This window comes from Eucalyptus grandis, chromosome 2 (assembly GCF_016545825.1).
Source record: "Eucalyptus grandis isolate ANBG69807.140 chromosome 2, ASM1654582v1, whole genome shotgun sequence".
Lineage (NCBI taxonomy): Eukaryota > Viridiplantae > Streptophyta > Magnoliopsida > Myrtales > Myrtaceae > Eucalyptus > Eucalyptus grandis.
This window is the reverse complement of record NC_052613.1, coordinates 56,918,865-56,935,888: the sequence shown is the minus strand read 5'-3', so window position 1 is coordinate 56,935,888 and position 17,024 is coordinate 56,918,865. Positions and strand designations below refer to the sequence as shown.

Below are 17,024 nucleotides of genomic sequence, written 5' to 3'. Positions count from 1 at the left end.
GAGCTTCAAGAGAAATGATTTTTAGGCGCGGCTTTCTCTTCCATATATGGAAAGCTAAGAAAGTGAAATCTGCACCAGTCTGGTTCTCGTAGCGATGTGGATTCCACTCTTCATTCTATTGTCTCTATCATGTGATTCAAATTTAGTTTTCATAAGAAGTTTAAAACCAAGGTTTAGTTTTCACCTCAAATATGTTTAACAAAAGAGAACCGACATATTAGACTACATTCATCATATAAACTGGAAAAAAAAAAAAGTAGTGAATTTTATTATTTCAGTATTGATTCTTGATGTGAGAAAAAGTCAGGATGTTATAAGATTATGGGATGACCCGGGTGTCCGTTGAACTTCACCTCATAATTTAGTATTGTCTCTGAACATTTTTTTTCATTTGATATAGTTTTCAAACTTCCAAAGGTCGGCGTAGTCTAGTGCCTTCGTAAATAAAAACGATGGTGGTGTGTTTCACTTGTTCAATGGACGGTCCAAATGATCTCATGTTACCTTCTTTTTCTTCTCCTTGCAATGACTTCCAATTTTTTCGTTGAAAGAGTTCTACTAGCTGCCTTGTCGACATTGCCACTGCTGCGGTTTGCCACCACTGACGTTCAAGTACCATTGCCACCATCAAACTTGGCTGCTAATAGCCGTTGCCAATCACAAACGACAACGACAGGAAAGGAGGAAGAAAGAACTTATCCAAACAGAGGATAGATCGTAATTATGGTAACAAGGCACCGGACTACTGTAAATGTATTATAAATTTTAACTTTTGAATTTAGCATGTAATTATTATTTAGGGTTAATATCACAAAAAATTCTAAATTAATATATTTGTGATAAATATTCTTCAAAATAAAAAATTTCAAATTGCTATATTCGTGATAAATACACGATAAATCTTAACTTTTGAATTTATTGGGTAATTATTATTTATTATTATTGTCAAGATATATCTAAATTTTGCTTACTGACTCAAAAGTTACATATTTGGAGAAGGATTATATTTCAACTTTCTTCTTACCCTTTTCTCGTGGATCATTTTTGTAGTGGTTAACAACGTTGTGAAAAGGGGCTGAGGCAATAGCCCGGTGTCGCGTTGCCAAGAAGATGACGGTGCATTGTCCAAAGCTGAAGACTTTGAATGGGACTTGTCCTATGGAGTACGAGGTTGGAGCAATTGCTAATTAGCGTTAAGCTTCAGAAACCGCGCGCATGTCGCCAAGTAGTGATCGGAGAAGGAGTTTGAATGAAAGAAGAGCCGTCTATGTGGAATGAACAAGCTCAGACCTTTGCTGGGCAAAGGCTTGACGCCCTCAAGGCCGCCGCCGCCGCCCCCCGCCGCCGCATCTTCGACGCGTTCGCTGAACGCCACCATCAATCGTCTGTCATCACAAGGGGCTCATCGCGACGTCCTTCTCGCTTTCTCTTCCATGCGCATCAACAGAGTCCCTCCCGATCCTCACACATTCCCAAGCGTCCTCAAGGCCTGCACTCATCTGGACCTCTACCCACTTGGCCTCTCGTTTCACCAGTGCCTAATCGTTCATGGGTTTGCTTCGGATGCTTATATTGCCTCTTCTTTGATCACGTTCTACGCGAAGTCTGGGCAAGTGCGTAGTGCTGGCAAGGTGTTCGACTTAATGCCTGAGAGGAACGTCGTTCCTTGGACTGCCATAATTGGATGTTACTGCAAGGCAGGTGATGTAGATGCGTCGATTGATCTGTTGAATGATATGCGTCACGAAGGAGTGGAGCCCAGCTCGGTGACAATGTTGGAGGTGCTTGCTGGTGATTTGGAGCTTATAAGAGTGCAATCTTTGCATTGTTGTGCACTAGTATATGGTTTTGGGTCGGATGTAGTCTTATTGAATTCTTTCTTAAATGCTTATGGTAAATGCGGAAGCATTGATGATGCAAAGGCTTTGTTAGAACTTATGGATCAAAGGGACATTGTCTCGTGGAATACTTTGGTCTCGGCATATGCTCGAATTGGTAATTTTGAGGAAGTAATGCATCTCTTGACTAGAATGAAAGATGAAGGTGTGGAACCAGGCCAGCAGACTTTGGGTTCTTTATTGTCTGCAGTGGCAGCACATGGTGATCTTTATTTGGGAAAGGCGGTGCATGGGCAGATTTTAAGAGCTGGACTCGAAGTGGATGCTCACATTGCATCTATTCTTGTAATTATGTACTTAAAATGTGGTAACCTGGATGGCGCATTTCGAACATTTGAGCTGGCCCATGATAAGGATTTTGTTCTATGGACTGCATTGATTTCAGGACTTGTACAGAATAATAATGCTGATAAGGCACTACTTGTCTTCAAATCCATGTTAGAATCCGGTGAAACTCCCTCCACTGACACAATAGCTTGCACCCTTGCAGCTTGTGCACATATGGGTTCCTATAGTTTGGGAACCTCCATTCACGGTTACGTGTTGCGGCGAAGAATTCCTGTAGAGCTTGCTGCACAGAACTCACTAGTTACAATGTATGCAAAATGTAATCATGTAATGCAAAGTCGTGCTGTTTTCGATAATATGGAGAAGAAGAATTTGGTCTCTTGGAATGCGATTCTAGTTGGTTATGCTCAGAAAGGCCAGCTATCTGAGTTATTCACCATGTTCCATGCTATGAGGGAGGCCCTTCAGTTACCTGATCCAATTACTATTGTATCTCTTCTCCAAGCTTGTGCTTTAGTGGGGGCACTCCATCAGGGAAAATGGGTCCACAGTTTCATCCTAAGAAGTTGCTTTGAGCAATGTATTGAGGTTGAAACTGCTTTAGTGGACATGTACGCTAAATGTGGGGACCTGGATAATGCTCAGAAATGTTTTGATAGAATGTCACAACATGATCTCGTTTCCTGGGGAGCAATCATTGGAGGATATGGATCTCATGGGAAGGGTGAAACTGCACTGAAAATTTATTCGGAGTTTCTTCATAGAGGTTTTCAGCCAAATGATGTGATTTTCCTCTCCATACTCTCTGCTTGTAGTCATACTGGGCTTGTCAACCAAGGGCTCAGCTTATTTAAATCAATGACTGAAGATTATGGTATTGTACCTAGACTTGAGCATCACGCTTGCATAGTTGATCTTCTATCTCGAGCTGGCAGGGTGCATGAGGCATATGCCTTCTACAAGAGAACATTTCCTCGACCTTCATTTCATGCGCTGGGCATACTCACTGATGCTTCTCGAGTTAGTGGCGATGTAGAACTTAGTGAAATTATTGCTGGAGAGATGTCCATGTTGGAACCTATTGATGCTGGATGTTACGTGCAACTGGTGCATAGCTATGCATCATTGAATAGATGGGATAATGTGGGTGAGTCATGGGCCCAAATGAGGTCTCTTGGCTTGAAAAAGCTCCCTGGATGGAGCTTCATTGAGCTGTATGGGAAAGTAACAACATTTTTCAAAGATCATGTTTCACATCCTCAATTTGAGGAGATTGTGTGGTTGTTAAAAACCATGAGCTTGGAAATGAAAAAGAAGGACTATAGTTTAAAAGTTGCAAGTGATTCTCAGCACATCTCTGATAGTGCTAGGTAGACTTTATGGGTGGTATTAAAGAATATTTAGAAATTTATCGGAAGATAAGGAGCCTGAAGATGTCTCCCCACATCCCTAATTCAGCTTTCATTCTATTTGGCGTCACTATGCCTAAGAAAGCTAGTATATCACGTGTTACATTTCTTTATCAGATGCATCTCAAGCTTTTTGGAGCTGTTGACACCTAGCAACTATCTAACCTGTGTAGCTTCATGTCACCAGACAACACCTAAATGGAGAACCAGTTTTGAGCCATGGAATTTTGTGGGCATAAGATGTTGTGGACTATTAGGAAAAGACCTAGAGTGTAATAATTTTCCCACAGTGCATATTAGAAGAATTTGCCCCTGGTAAACTTCACTGATTGGATCCCCTGGAGTGGAATGTCACCTAATATTGAAGACGATTTAATCATCCCCCAATCATGAGAAAGAAATCAGCCTACTTGGTATGTGTAGTTCACTTGAAGCATCAAGATTGGAATAGATGCTGCAGCAAGTGAACAAATACGGGCCCTTCTGCTGAGCTTGTTAATGCTTCTAAACTGATCAAGAAATTACTCCAGGTTTTGAGTGGTTCTTCTTGTTTTTTGTCATTGGGAGTGCGGTTTCTGTAAATATAGTACATGAAACTGTAATTTCCCTAGCCCTAGATGCAGAATGGATCTGACTGAACCTTCATTTTTTCATCATTGTTCTTCAGGGGTTTGTCAAAATGGTTGGTGAGCATGGCGATCGGCTCTTGGGGGACAAACCACCGAGTATTGAGTCTTAACATCTAGGTCGGTTCTCAAAGACCCAAGACAGTTACTTCTGGATGAAAGGCATGGATGCTCTAGATTGAACTGAGACGACTGTGTTCTAAGCTCTGGACTAAGTTATGTAAAACCTAACAGCTCATTGTAGCTTATCTTCTAAGTACAGTGGGGGATTAGGTCATATTGCGGTGATTCCTTGTCGATAAAGGTAGATGTTATGATCATTTGTCTGACCAAGCTGAATACTCTACATTAATGAGAAAGTGCTTTATGAACAGGAAGAAGTAAAAGCTTTTAGATTTTCGATGCTTTTATATATTCTAATGTCAATATTATTATCAGGGGCACTGTTTCTATCTCTCCCAAATAAAGTTTACAGATTATTAGCGTCTCATCACTATCTCTAATATTGGCAACCATAGGAATTATTATGGTTCGTGATTGCATTCTAAGTCTTGGTCATTCACAGGTCCTAATGGAGTGTCTCCACTTATGCCGTTGCAAGGACCAAACAATATCTCCACAAAGAGCAACACAGGATCAAGACGGGCCAGAACTTATTATGGACTGGGGAAGGCGTTCAAGTTAGCATGTATTGTTCCTCCAATCCAAAAGTGGAGGTCGTCAGGCTTTGAATACTAATGCTGTCACTCTTTTTTGGAGTGTGTATGCCGACGGGAATTGGCAGACCTTTGGTAGTGCTTCTGGAAGTTCCCTTGCATGATCTGGCTATTTGAACGAGCCGGAGACATTATTGGGTTATATTATGCACAAATTCATTGTGTAGGGTAAAAGGAAAATACATTCTTATACATCTATTGCAAGATCTGAATATCCAAAGTCATGGAAGTTGGATTGTTGACTTGGTTCGAACTGTGCCTTAGGTAATGAATTCTTGAAAAAGGGATGACTGCTTTCTTCACACGACCTGCCTGGATAATTGCTATTGCCAAATCATAAAACTGCAGTAATTATGAATACACGATGTCATGGCGATCCTATGAAGTCAGTAATTAACAGCATGGTATAATTAAGGATATGTTTTCGTGCATATCAATCATAGGATTGCAATAGACTAATCAAAACAGTTTGACAAAATTTAAGCACTTCTCCTTCTACGCAACTGCAGAAAAACTTTGGAGAAATAAAAAATTTTAAGAACCTCAGTTCTGAGAACATTTAAATGGTCTTCAAATGTTCTTCTTTGACTCTATAAATGTTTACTGTCCTGAAACCCTAGTCGGCTACCTGGCTGCGTGCAAAAATTTTCCAATAAACTTTCAAAATCCCCTCTCGTGTGTTAAGTCCACTAAGAAAAAGTCACAGGAAAAGGCAAAGTAGCAAGGTTCACCGGCCCTACATGACAATATTTTTTTCTTAGTTTTATCTAGTAATGTTTCCCCTCAATTTCTTTCATTTTCACAACTTGCTTTCATCTCCATAAAAACTCTAGTTTTGGCTAATGGTATACATTCTCTTCTCTGTAAAAGTCCTGCCTATATACTACTCCTTTGAAGTTCATTCTGTCTTTCTCTTGCTTGTAAATTGTGCAACAAAAATGAGGGGAGAGTCATGAAACCAGCTTCCTCCTTATTTTCTGCTTGATGAGTCCCCTTTTCTAGCATCCCTCTGTTAACTCTCAAATGGTTTTCTGGTTTGCTGCTTGTCCTACTATATCATTGATTACAGTCAAATTCTACTTCTTAACGCAACTGTCAGACTTTCGCTTACGAATTTCGTTACTTCTGATGCAAACGTTCTCTAATATTACGGACCCCAAGAAGAAAACATAAAAGAAGAAGCAGTTGTCATGTCACAGTGTGGCCAAAAAGTTTGTGTCAGCGCTATGGTGTTCATCATGCCGATGAGTTGATGCATAATTTTGCCATTCCATATTTGAACCTGCTTTGGAATTAGGTTCTCCTTCCTTTCCCTCCATATATGAATAACCAGTTACTCTACTAAAGTTCTATTGTTCAGGCTTTTTAATTGGTGAATTATAGCGGAAGATTTCATTTTCTGCCTAGACAACGATGGATAATGAGAAAGATGGAGATGAACACTCACGAACAGAGTTAATAGATGAGCTCAAAAGTCGATCCCCGGCACTGGAGACAGAGAAACAAGATTCAAGTGATTCCAATGATTAAGAGGAACTTTTCCTTTAGAGTACCGTTTTACAAGCTTTTCTCGTTCGCTGATCCGGTGGACTATGTTTTAATGCTCTCTGGTTCTATTGCTGCGGTTGGGTGTGGCATCAGCATGCCCCTCATGACTCTATTATTTGGACAACTGGTCAACTCTTTCGGCAACACCGGAAATACCAAAGAAGTGGCAAATGCAGCTTCCAAGGTTATCCCAGCAATTCTCATTGGACAATGATAGTATTTACATAAAAATACTTAGAATTTTGGATTAAGGATTGTGGGTGCTACTATAATTATCGAAACTTTCCAAAAACCTTAAGAACGTATTCACTTGAAAAACTTAAAAAGTTGAAAACTTAATTGCTTATGCCGAAAGTTGGAGAACTTAGGGTGAGTTTGGGAGAGTTTTGGGGAATTGCCATTAGGTAAATGCTAAGGATTTAAAACTTAAGGGTTTTTATGAAATACAGATAGCATTTATCCCTAGGTATAGGTATGATTTAAAGAGAAAAATGAAACTCTGGCTTAGCCACACCTGATAGCCAGGTGTCACGGTCACAAGGTTCCCGCAACCGAGGACCGTGCATGATTTAGGAAGACGTCAAATGGTTTCCACTAGAAATTCCGGAAGGTTCCCAAGGACAAGCGAAATGGTAATTGCCCTAGGATCTAGAACTCTCCTAGCATAAATGTCGGTAGTTGGTAGGTTAGAAGGTACGATCGTCCGCTGGATGTAATCTCGATTAATGGATGTAATTCGAGGGACTCAAGTATAAGAAGGTGTCCTCTTCATTGTAATCATCCAACCATTTCATAATCTAAGTTCCATTCTCTCATAACTACTTTCTTTAGAAATTTTCTCTCTAAAATCCGAGTAAGCAAGTGAGGATCGATCCAAGTAAGACTTGGCTTAGGCGCAAGCTTGGCTTAGGTGCTCTAAGTCGCCGCACAATGTCGATCCTAAATGATTAGCCCGTGACAAGTGATATTAGAGCAAGAAGGGAGATCCGTTTCAAGAGATCAAGGAGCACCAACTGTTCGGAGCATAGAGCAATACTTTGCATGTTGATTGCTTTGGTGCTATCAGCATCCAAGACTAGACAACGAAGGTAAGAACTACTTCAATGTTCCTAACTGATACCGCAATACTTTAGTGGCGCAATAGGTGCAACGAGACCAAGCACAGCGCTAATCCATGAACACATGGGATGATTCCTAAAGGAGTTTCAAGACTACCTCTTCCCCAAGTTTGCTCAACAAGAAGCCAGCTCCATTGCCTCAAACAAAGAGAGACAATCCGAGAGAGTACGTGAAGGAATTCACCGAGCTCAAGCGTCGGGACATGAAGAGTCTCACTAGGGCGCTAAGCGTGGCCAATTCTCTTGTCAACTTCACCAAAGTTGATCCATCAAAGAACCGAGCAAGGGATTGGTGGTCAAATTGATCTTCCAGAGATGAAGGTGGAGACACTCCAAGCCATGGGAGAAGGAACATCCAAGCCGTTCTTCTGAAAGGATTGACCCCAAGTGGACTCCAAGTAAGTTCAACCAACCCCACCATCTCCTTGCTTCATTTGCAAAGGTTCACATTGTCAAAAGTGCCCGAAGAAGGGCAAGATCAATGCTCTCATTACCATAGGAGGAGGAGCCCAAAGAAGAGGAGGCAAATCCAGCTAGGAACTGCGAAGTATCTCAATGTTGTCCAAGCCTCGCTGCCCAAAAAGAAGGAAGCCACCCAAACACGAACATGTTTTTCACGGAGATCGATGGCCAAGCTCTATATGCCTTGGTTAACATGGATGCTTCCAACATGTTCATGTCCACTGAGATAGCTAAGACCTTGGGACTTCGCATAGAGCCAACCAGGAAATCCTTCAAGATCGTCAACTCCAATGGCCTCAAAGGTGTAAGCTCAACTCCTGACATGGACATCCAAATCGGTATCTCCCCTTGAAGGTGTAGACTCAAATCCTGACGCGGATGTCCAAATTAGTAATTCTCTCTTATTTTGGGCATACAATTCTTCCATAGTGTGAGGTCTATAATCGACATGAGGACCAAGTATCATCATCATGGACCCGCAATGTCCGACGATGATCCCAATGATCAAGGGGTGATAAACACCAAGACCATTGCTGCAATCCAACACCTAGAAAAAGATCTAAAGGCCAAGAAGGGCACGATCGAGTCACAACCGAAGCTGCAACCCTTGGAGAAGCCGCTTCTACTCCAACTAGTGACATGCTGATCCAAGCACTCTTCCCCGAGTAGAGTACTTGCCATGTGCCAAGCCCGAGCCAAAAATGGAGCCGTATTGTCCACCGATCTAGAGTCACAAGACCAAGCGGAATGAGCCAAAAATGGAGCCGTATTGTCCACCGATCAAGAGTCGCAGGACCAAGCGGAATATGAAAAAGAGAGCTCAAGCTCGTGCCAAGAAGAAGACCACTCCCTAAGCCCAAAGCGCCGAGGATGTCGCTCAAATGAGTGGGAGAGAATGTCCTAGTCACGAGGTTGCCGCGACCAAGGCACCATGCATGATCGAGGAATTAAAAATTTCGGAAGGTTCCTAGGGACAGGTAAGATGGTAATTGCATTGGGAACTAGAACTCTCCTGACATAAATGTTGGTAATTGGTAGGTTAGAAGGTACGATCTCATCCATCGGACATAATCTCAATCAATGGTTATAATCCAAGAGCCTCAAATATAAGAAGAGGTGCCCTCCTCTTCATTGTAATCATCCAACCATTTTTCCATTCTCTCAAAGCTTCTTTCTCTAGAAACTCTCTCTCTAAAATCCAGGTGAGTGAGCGAGTGAGCAATTGATCTGCCTAAGACTTGGCTTAGGTGCCTCGACGATCCAAACGATCCAAAAGAGCCTAAGTTGCTACACAATCTCGATCCCAAACAATTGGCCCATGACACATGGCTCAAGATACCTACCTTAGGCGTAGAGCCGTCAAAGGTCATACGACCTTGGATGAGCCACCCTAAGGTTTCAAGGCCCTACGACACCATGCCAAGGTTGCAAAAAAACCCTCAAGTGAGGCTCACTAATTTAAAATCTAGCTTGTGGATAGTTTTTTTTTTTTTTTTTTTTTTTTGGTCGGTTCAACTTTGCTCCTACTTTAATTTTTATTCTTAGACTTTTGTCTTACATCCTTGTAGGATACAGAAGTCAAACCCACACTCAAAACAAAATCGTCCTCCCAACCCTCTTAAAAAGGTAAGGATTTAAACCCTCCATTTCCTCTTCCTATATGAGAAGGGTGGCCATTAGGACAAATCGTACTGGTTACTCGTGGACAATCTAGGTTCACCTACAATGTCACTACAATGTCACGCAAGACTACACGGTAAAATGTTGAGAGCAAAATTGAAATTTAGAAAGTTTAGCAAAAGGAAAGTTGAAAAACAAAAATCCATTGAAGATTTGCTCAAAGCCAAAGCTAGTAGGATTTGCATTAAGTTAAAAGGCTTTTTACAAAAGCTGCCTTTGGTTCAAACGCCTTTGAAATTTTCTTGTCAAATAGCTTAATTTTCGCAGCCAAAGCCCATTTCCAAAGACGAACTAAGTCATTCGACATCCTTGGCCACCTTCTTCACACTCACACAAAACCTATTTAAATTTAGACAAACTACAAAATCCTAGTACCATGCGATCGCACCTGTGGCAATTCCACCATATTCCCCACGAATGCAATGAAGCCTGTCGAGATTCCATGTCTTAGTTAATCAAAAGAGAACCACATTCCTCCACCACCATGCACAATGATATTGATGAACTGAATATCTCTATTCTGATACATTATCAAAAGGCATTCTTATCCAGACAACAATATCAAACTCTCCCTCCCTCTCTGAATTACAAGAACAGCATTGTAGAATAAATCAGGAGTCATCGCTTGACCTTGTTTGCTTTCAGAATCCCGAGTAGCAATGAATAAGGAACTTGAATGCGAAGCAAAGTTAATACTAGCAAAAGGTCACAACGTCGGAAATCAGCCGCCAGAGTCAAACCTGTACATAATCAAGCATACCAAAGGACATATCAAAATATCCACAGGAGATTAGCTTTCAATTGTCAACAGCTGGCATCAAACTGACAAGACCTCAAATTTTCATTTTGAAGCAAAAATCACCGTCTGCTTGTCACCACTTCAACCAGCAAATCGAACAAAAAATCTGGCTCCTTTAGTAGCACGGAAGCTTGCACTTGCTGATGGTATGACTCCTTCCCAAACTCTTAGGAGGGCAACCTAACGGAAGCTGCATGTGCTTTTCAATGTAATTGACAGCTATAAGACAGAGCCCATGAGGTGGGGCAGACAACGAATATTTGGCTAACTCCTTCCGGTCCCGAGATGCTAGAATCATGGGAACAATACCAGGAGGTATTGCTTCCTTTCCGATTTGTATAAGCAGAGCAGCCTTCACATGCAATTAAAACAGAGTCAGAATTGCAAATCCCAACCTCCATGAACAAAACTAATTTTAGCTACTCTCTACTTTTATAAATTGTTGGACATCATTGTCCTTCAATGCAATTGAACTGTTTCAGAGATTCAGCTATACAATGAATGTACTAGACAAAAATATTTAAATCTAGAATAGGGAGTACTTTCATTTACCATGTTCCGCACTTGTCTATACATAAATCCAGAACCTTCAACCTCTATCTGTAAAAGAGGTCCCTAACAAAATATTCACAGATTAACAACTATCCTGAAAATGAAAAGGTAAAGGAAATCATAATAGAGCAACAAGCAGTTGTAAAGAGATATAAATGCTTTCTCAGATATTTAATACCCAACCAGCTCAGCAGAAATCTGAATGAGATAACTATAGATTACCTTTTCAATGACATCAAAACTGAATATATTTTTGACAGGATTGGGTGCTCGATCATTGCGTGATGCATTTGCAAAAGCAGAAAAATCATGTCTTCCAATAAAATATTTAGTGGCTTCTTTCATTGCTTCTGGGTTTAGCTTGTAAGCACTGTGATAAGCATAGTACCGCTGAAATGGGTCCATGACAGTATCATTGTATATTTTGTAGTGATAAATCTTGCTTCTCACGGAAAATCTGGCATGAAATTCAGGCACTGCAGGGCTAATCTCTCTTACACGGATATCAGATGGAAGAAGACCATTAAGAGCAGCATGGAGGTGATCCAAGCTGTCATAATTAAAAGGTGTGACAAAGTGTGCTACCTGAAAAGTCAATGACCAGAAAGTTTGTCCTTGACATTTGATGGGTGGATCGTGTTTAAACTTCATTAGCACAAGAATGCCTGACCTGACCCCAGGCATGAACTCCTGCATCTGTTCTGCTTGCACCAACCAGAAGGAGATCCTCCCTTTCCACCTTTGTGATTCGAGTCAAAGCTTTTTCCATGATACATTGTATGGTGGGTGGAGATTGCTGATATTGCCAGCCTGATAGTAAAGTGAACAGTACTATAAGCGAAAGAATTACCAGCGGAGAGATCACGTTCATTCATTGATATAGTAAAGTAAGAATGCATATAACTGACTGACATGTTCTCATGGGCTATCATGTCGGCCAAAATTAGAGATCTTATCATAAGGCTGTCCAATCCTACAATCAACTAGCCATAAACAACCCTAGTAGCTTCAGAATTATATGCTAGTTGGGATTGACAAGAAATTGAGAGTCATGTTATGGGATCTTGAAGGACTGACCATGATCAAAATTGCTTGGCTTCAAATTAGGCTTTCTCAACAACATTTGACTAAAGTTAGGCCCAATTTCTCATGTATCTACACCCTTATATGCTTGAGACCAATTCTTAGGGCAACATTGACAGATTAGGGCATGTTAATCAAAATAACAGATTCTCCTAGTGACTGGTGAGATCAAAATAACAAAGACCGTCAGCCGATGGCCTTCCTCTTTGCCTGCTCAACACAATTAGCAGCATCGTTTTTCATGGTGTTGTAAGTAGCACGACACCGACACGCGACGTGCGACATGACAACACGTCATTTCTCAAAAATAGAAAATTTCAACATGTTGGGATAAGTTATGTATTAAATGAATTTTTTTATAGATACATGATAAATTATCATTTTTATGATTATTTAAATCAAATTAATTTGATTCAAATTCATAAATAATTAAATAATAAAAAATAGCCTAAAATGAATTAACACTAATAACATCAATAAATCTATTCATAAAAAATTGGAAAGATATATTCGTAGGACATGTGCCCCCAGGTTTGGGGACATGTTTCCGACTTTAACAAAAGTTATCGATAAAACTAATGACTAACAAGAGACTAGAGTCAACTTATTTTAATAAATCTATGATCTTCTAGAATGACAAAATTATCATTATTCAACATTTAGTGCTTTAATTTCCCGATATCATTTTTTAGCCCAACCCATTTATTTCACTCTCTCATTTCTTCCCCAGCACCACCTGTCACTTCCTTTCTTGAAATCACCCTCCCCCTCCTCCCTCCCAAAAGAATAAAAAAGAAAAAAGAAAAATCAATCCATTGCCTTCTTCGACAACCCTCATTTGTAGACACGCCCCAAAACCCCCTCCCTCTCCGCAATTTACGCCAAGTCGAACTCAGAGGTGACGAGCATTGATGCTGTCTCGTCGCCACCGTGGTCCCCTCTACTACATCTAAAGCCCCTCCAACCACAAGGCCAAGAAGATGTCCTATTGCTCGAGCCCAGCAGGCTCCCAGAACTACCCGTACTACCACTGCTCCCCATCCATCACTCCCACGAGTTCTCCACCTCCCGCTTCTCCGCCTCCCTCAAGAACACCAACCTCGCCACTTTTATGGCGGCGTGTGACAAAAGCTGTAGGAATTCCTCAAACCCTGTGCGTGTCAAAATCGCATGTTAAAATTCCAAACTTGCATGTCGGAGCTTGACGAGAGAGTTGACCACATGTCAGATTTTCCAACACCTATTGATCGCATGTCCAAACGTGTCCGAGCGTGTCAAACACATGTTAGGGTGTCAAACACCAACACAGAGGCTCCCAGAGAGTGTCCGTGCTTCCTAGGTAGTGCTTTCTCTTTCCCCACTTATTCACTACCTTTTAAGAAATGACAACATATCTTTGGACTTTGGCAATTTTAAGCTATGTTTTCCATTACTGGAGTTTGGAATTTGTTGTTTTGCCATAGCTTTCTTGGAGTTATTGTAGTAGAATATCTATCAAGCTTCTAGATATTTGTTAAATTAATTGTGTTACATTCTTATTTAAGTTTCATGTTGTGTTTATATCTGCTTCTAGATATTTGTTAAACTAATTGTGCTACATTTTTATTTAAGTTTCATGTCATGTTTATATTTTCTTAGATAGAGTTTTTCTCTTAAGTTGGAGAGACAGAATGCAAGAATTCAAATGTTGAGTTCTCTTGAAGGACATCTACTTAATGAGCCAAACAGCCATACCAGAGATTGCTAAAAGTTTATGGTTTAGGTGTTAATATGATGAGCCCGTACAATCTCATAATTTCCTGCGTTAGATTCTCGATAACCCCAAAAGCATAGTACTCAGGGTGCAGAATTTAACGATGTTGGGATGAATGCATTCTAACATCAATATCTAAAACATGAAACTAACTCCACACAGCAATATGAAATATCCCACACGGAGATTTTTTATCACCAAATGTACAATATATGATGATGACTCCTTCAACCTAATGAAAAGAACATGGAAAAGTCATCAACGACACTATTTAAAAGCTTGAGTTTTGCAGAAATGAAGAAACTAATGGTATCCTCATTTTAGTTCCTAGAAGCTTCCTATTTTTCCTGCTGATTCTGTCTTGTAAAAGTTAACAATGAGCTCAACAGGGTGTGCTAGCACAAGATCCAATATTCAGGATGGTGAAACAACATATATCAGCTTAAAACACGCAATCACTCTTTCCCCCAACAAACAATACCTGAACAACATCAAGGGACAGCCAAAAAGGAAAGGGGAAAAGCTAAATCAAACACACAAAAAGGTGCGTCGCCATATTATCCCCAGATTATTACTCACTATGATCAAAGCAAGAAGAAAGCCAAAACCTTGCATCATTGCTTCTCACGCAATGAAAAGAGGTGCACAGGAGGAACCAACAGCTAGCCAGCGAGAACAACACGAATATAAGCAAGATTTCGACACTCGTTATCACTGAGACATAACATCAGACACTTGGGAGGCAAGAAACGGGGACCTGCGTAGTGGGTGCCGTCGTATGCTATCACCAAACGCCACTTGTAACCCGCCACACTCGTTTTCGCCTGGCAATCGAAATTACCCAAACATCAGCTTCCATTTGCCCAAACGGTACTCTACAAGACAACACACGCAGAGAGATACAGAGAGAGAGAGAGAGGGAGCAAACCATGTCGACGCAGTCACTTGCGGTTGAAGAGGAATTGCCGTTGAGGTGCAGAGGAGGAGGAGGAGGAGAAGGAAGGCCCACTGCATGGCTCATCATCCTCAAGCTCAACATTCACGACTTCCCCACAACAACACCCACGACCTTGGGGAAGAAGACGAGTTCTGCTTCCCTCAGAGCAGACTGATCTTCGACGGGTGGGCTCGGAATTTGCAGGTTCTCACGGCCCAGTGGGCTCTCAGCGTCCTCGTTGGCCCGTCTTAGTCTCGGAGAAATTCCATGCTCCGCGACGCCGATCGACATGAGAAAAGCCCATTCTTCACGGCCTAATAGTAATGGGCTCTCTCTCTCTCGCCCCTGCATTTTTGTTCTCTCTTTTGTTCCTTCTTCTTCTTTTTCGTGGATTTTCCTTTGCCTTTTACTTGACCGAACTAAATCACAGTTAGTCAAAGTAATTAGTTTCGACATTTTTGAACATTAAAGACTGCTAATGTCACTAGTGAAGTCACCATGACGAAGTTCACGATTAGAAATTTTAATTGCTCGGATCAAGCGAAGTTGATAGCTCGACTACATTAAAAATATCAAAAGCCAGATTACTTAATCATATTATGAACCGAGCAACGAGTCTCAGTATTCGCTGGTGAGAACAGTAAGAAAAAGTTCCATGAATGGTTCATTAGAGGAAGATATGTTCTCGAATAAAGAGAAATAACCCAATTTTCATAATTCTTTAGCCAAATTGAATTTTATTTTTATTTTATTTAGCCAAAAATCGATACATTTGTCACAACGAAAAACATAGGACATGTGACTATGTGAGACCTCTAATTCAAAGGGGTCTAGTTTTAACGTGGTGTGACAATGTCCAAATCTATAGGACACATATGGTCATCAACATCGATGCTATCCAATTAGCACAACCATTGGTACTCCTCCTCCTCATTATCAAGTACAACCAAAAAATTCTTCGTAAGTTTCCCAACTTCTCTAAATTCCAAATCTACTGATATAAGCATCCATCCCTTACTCATGTCATGCTTCCTAACATCTTTACAACCGAACACGCAATCAAATTGATAACATACGTCCTGCTTTCTAGATAAATCAAAGCATCACGCGACAGTCACAGGATCGAACACCCTTGCAAGTTGCAATTCCAATCATCATCACATGCATAACACGACGGATACACAGACAATTGGGCACGCATCATGCCGCACCGCCGCATGATCGTGACATGGGCGCGACATCGCAGCCCCAACTGCGACGACCGTGACCGCACGACTGGACCCCAAGAGCCCAAGAGGGCCACATCCCCTGGGTGGCCCTGTATAGCCAGAGTAGCGACAGCCTAGCGAACCTTTGTGTGGGTAATCCGGCTTCCTTCCTGTCCTGTCCTGAAAAGGAAAAAAGAAAAAATCAACTCCAATCGCCACAACAAGAAGAAAAAATCTCGTCCCAGCTAGATCCAAACACGCGAAAAAAGATGTGGACGAGGTTAGGAGGACGAAGAGAGTAGTGGGAACGAAGCGATATCGATTCCGGGCTACCGACCAGGACCACAACCAGGACCACCCCATCCATCCCCATGTTTTTCCCCTGAACGGCGACGTCGATCCTCACCTACAAGATCAGAAAAAATGGGGGGGGAGGGGAGAGAGAGAGAGAGAGGGAGACAGCAACTCCAAAAAGAGAAGGGAGCCCCTGGGTGGAGCTTGTCTGCTTTCTCATGATGAGGGTGATCTTTGTGGGAAAATGACTCGACGCCATGTGAATTTTGGGTTAGGGTTTTCACGTGAAATATGAGAGGTCCCGCGACGGTGAGATGTGTTGCATTATTATGCCTCGGATGTCACATTTTCTCCAGAGTCGAAATTCGAGGGTGATTTTCTTTTCCTTTTGTTTTTGTTTCACGAACGAGTGATGTTGAAGTTACTCATGATGTTAAAAGAGTGTCATCAAGATACTTGTTGGGTTTTATTGAATGCGATTTTGATTTTTTCATTCAGAGTGATTGATTTTTATGGACTTTTGAGACATGGGACATCCTATTTTTAGTTCGCTTAATTGGTGTCTTGGAAACATTTGGTTTTATAGGAAAGAATACATCGAAAGTACAAAGCATTCAGCCAAAACACTAATTAAGTTTTGAATATTTAGAAAT

The 17,024-nt window shown here is 41.2% G+C and overlaps 2 protein-coding genes across 8 annotated transcripts; one reads left to right on the top strand and one right to left on the bottom strand.

Annotated features, from left to right (window-relative positions):
* The first annotated feature begins 1,046 nt into the window (after positions 1-1,046).
* LOC104434081 (pentatricopeptide repeat-containing protein At4g04370) lies at positions 1,047-5,179 on the top strand. Of its 3 annotated transcripts, none has more exons than XM_010047038.3 (3): positions 1,047-4,125; positions 4,263-4,341; positions 4,787-5,179. In XM_010047038.3, the coding sequence occupies exon 1, from the start codon at positions 1,275-1,277 to the stop codon at positions 3,558-3,560; it is 2,286 nt and encodes a 761-aa protein (XP_010045340.2). In that variant the 5' UTR covers positions 1,047-1,274; the 3' UTR covers positions 3,561-4,125; positions 4,263-4,341; positions 4,787-5,179. The 3 variants fall into 3 exon arrangements, with proteins under 3 accessions (XP_010045340.2, XP_039160390.1, XP_010045339.2); XM_039304456.1 differs by having other exon boundaries at positions 4,263-4,525; positions 4,823-5,179; XM_010047037.3 differs by having other exon boundaries at positions 4,263-4,525.
* Positions 5,180-10,216: 5,037 nt separating this feature from the next.
* LOC104434080 (tRNA pseudouridine synthase A) lies at positions 10,217-16,662 on the bottom strand. 5 transcript variants are annotated; one of them, XM_039304826.1, is made up of 7 exons: positions 16,415-16,662; positions 14,861-16,257; positions 14,690-14,756; positions 11,767-11,906; positions 11,319-11,681; positions 11,097-11,144; positions 10,217-10,896 (listed from the first exon to the last, which is right to left on the bottom strand). In XM_039304826.1, exons 2-7 carry the CDS (start codon positions 14,969-14,971, stop codon positions 10,660-10,662), a joined length of 966 nt encoding a protein of 321 aa, XP_039160760.1. In that variant the 5' UTR covers positions 14,972-16,257; positions 16,415-16,662; the 3' UTR covers positions 10,217-10,659. The 5 variants fall into 5 exon arrangements, with proteins under 5 accessions (XP_039160760.1, XP_039160744.1, XP_039160757.1 ...); XM_039304810.1 differs by having other exon boundaries at positions 11,097-11,159; positions 16,415-16,659; XM_039304823.1 differs by having other exon boundaries at positions 11,097-11,159; positions 14,861-16,252; positions 16,415-16,659.
* Between the last annotated feature and the right edge of the window lie 362 nt (positions 16,663-17,024).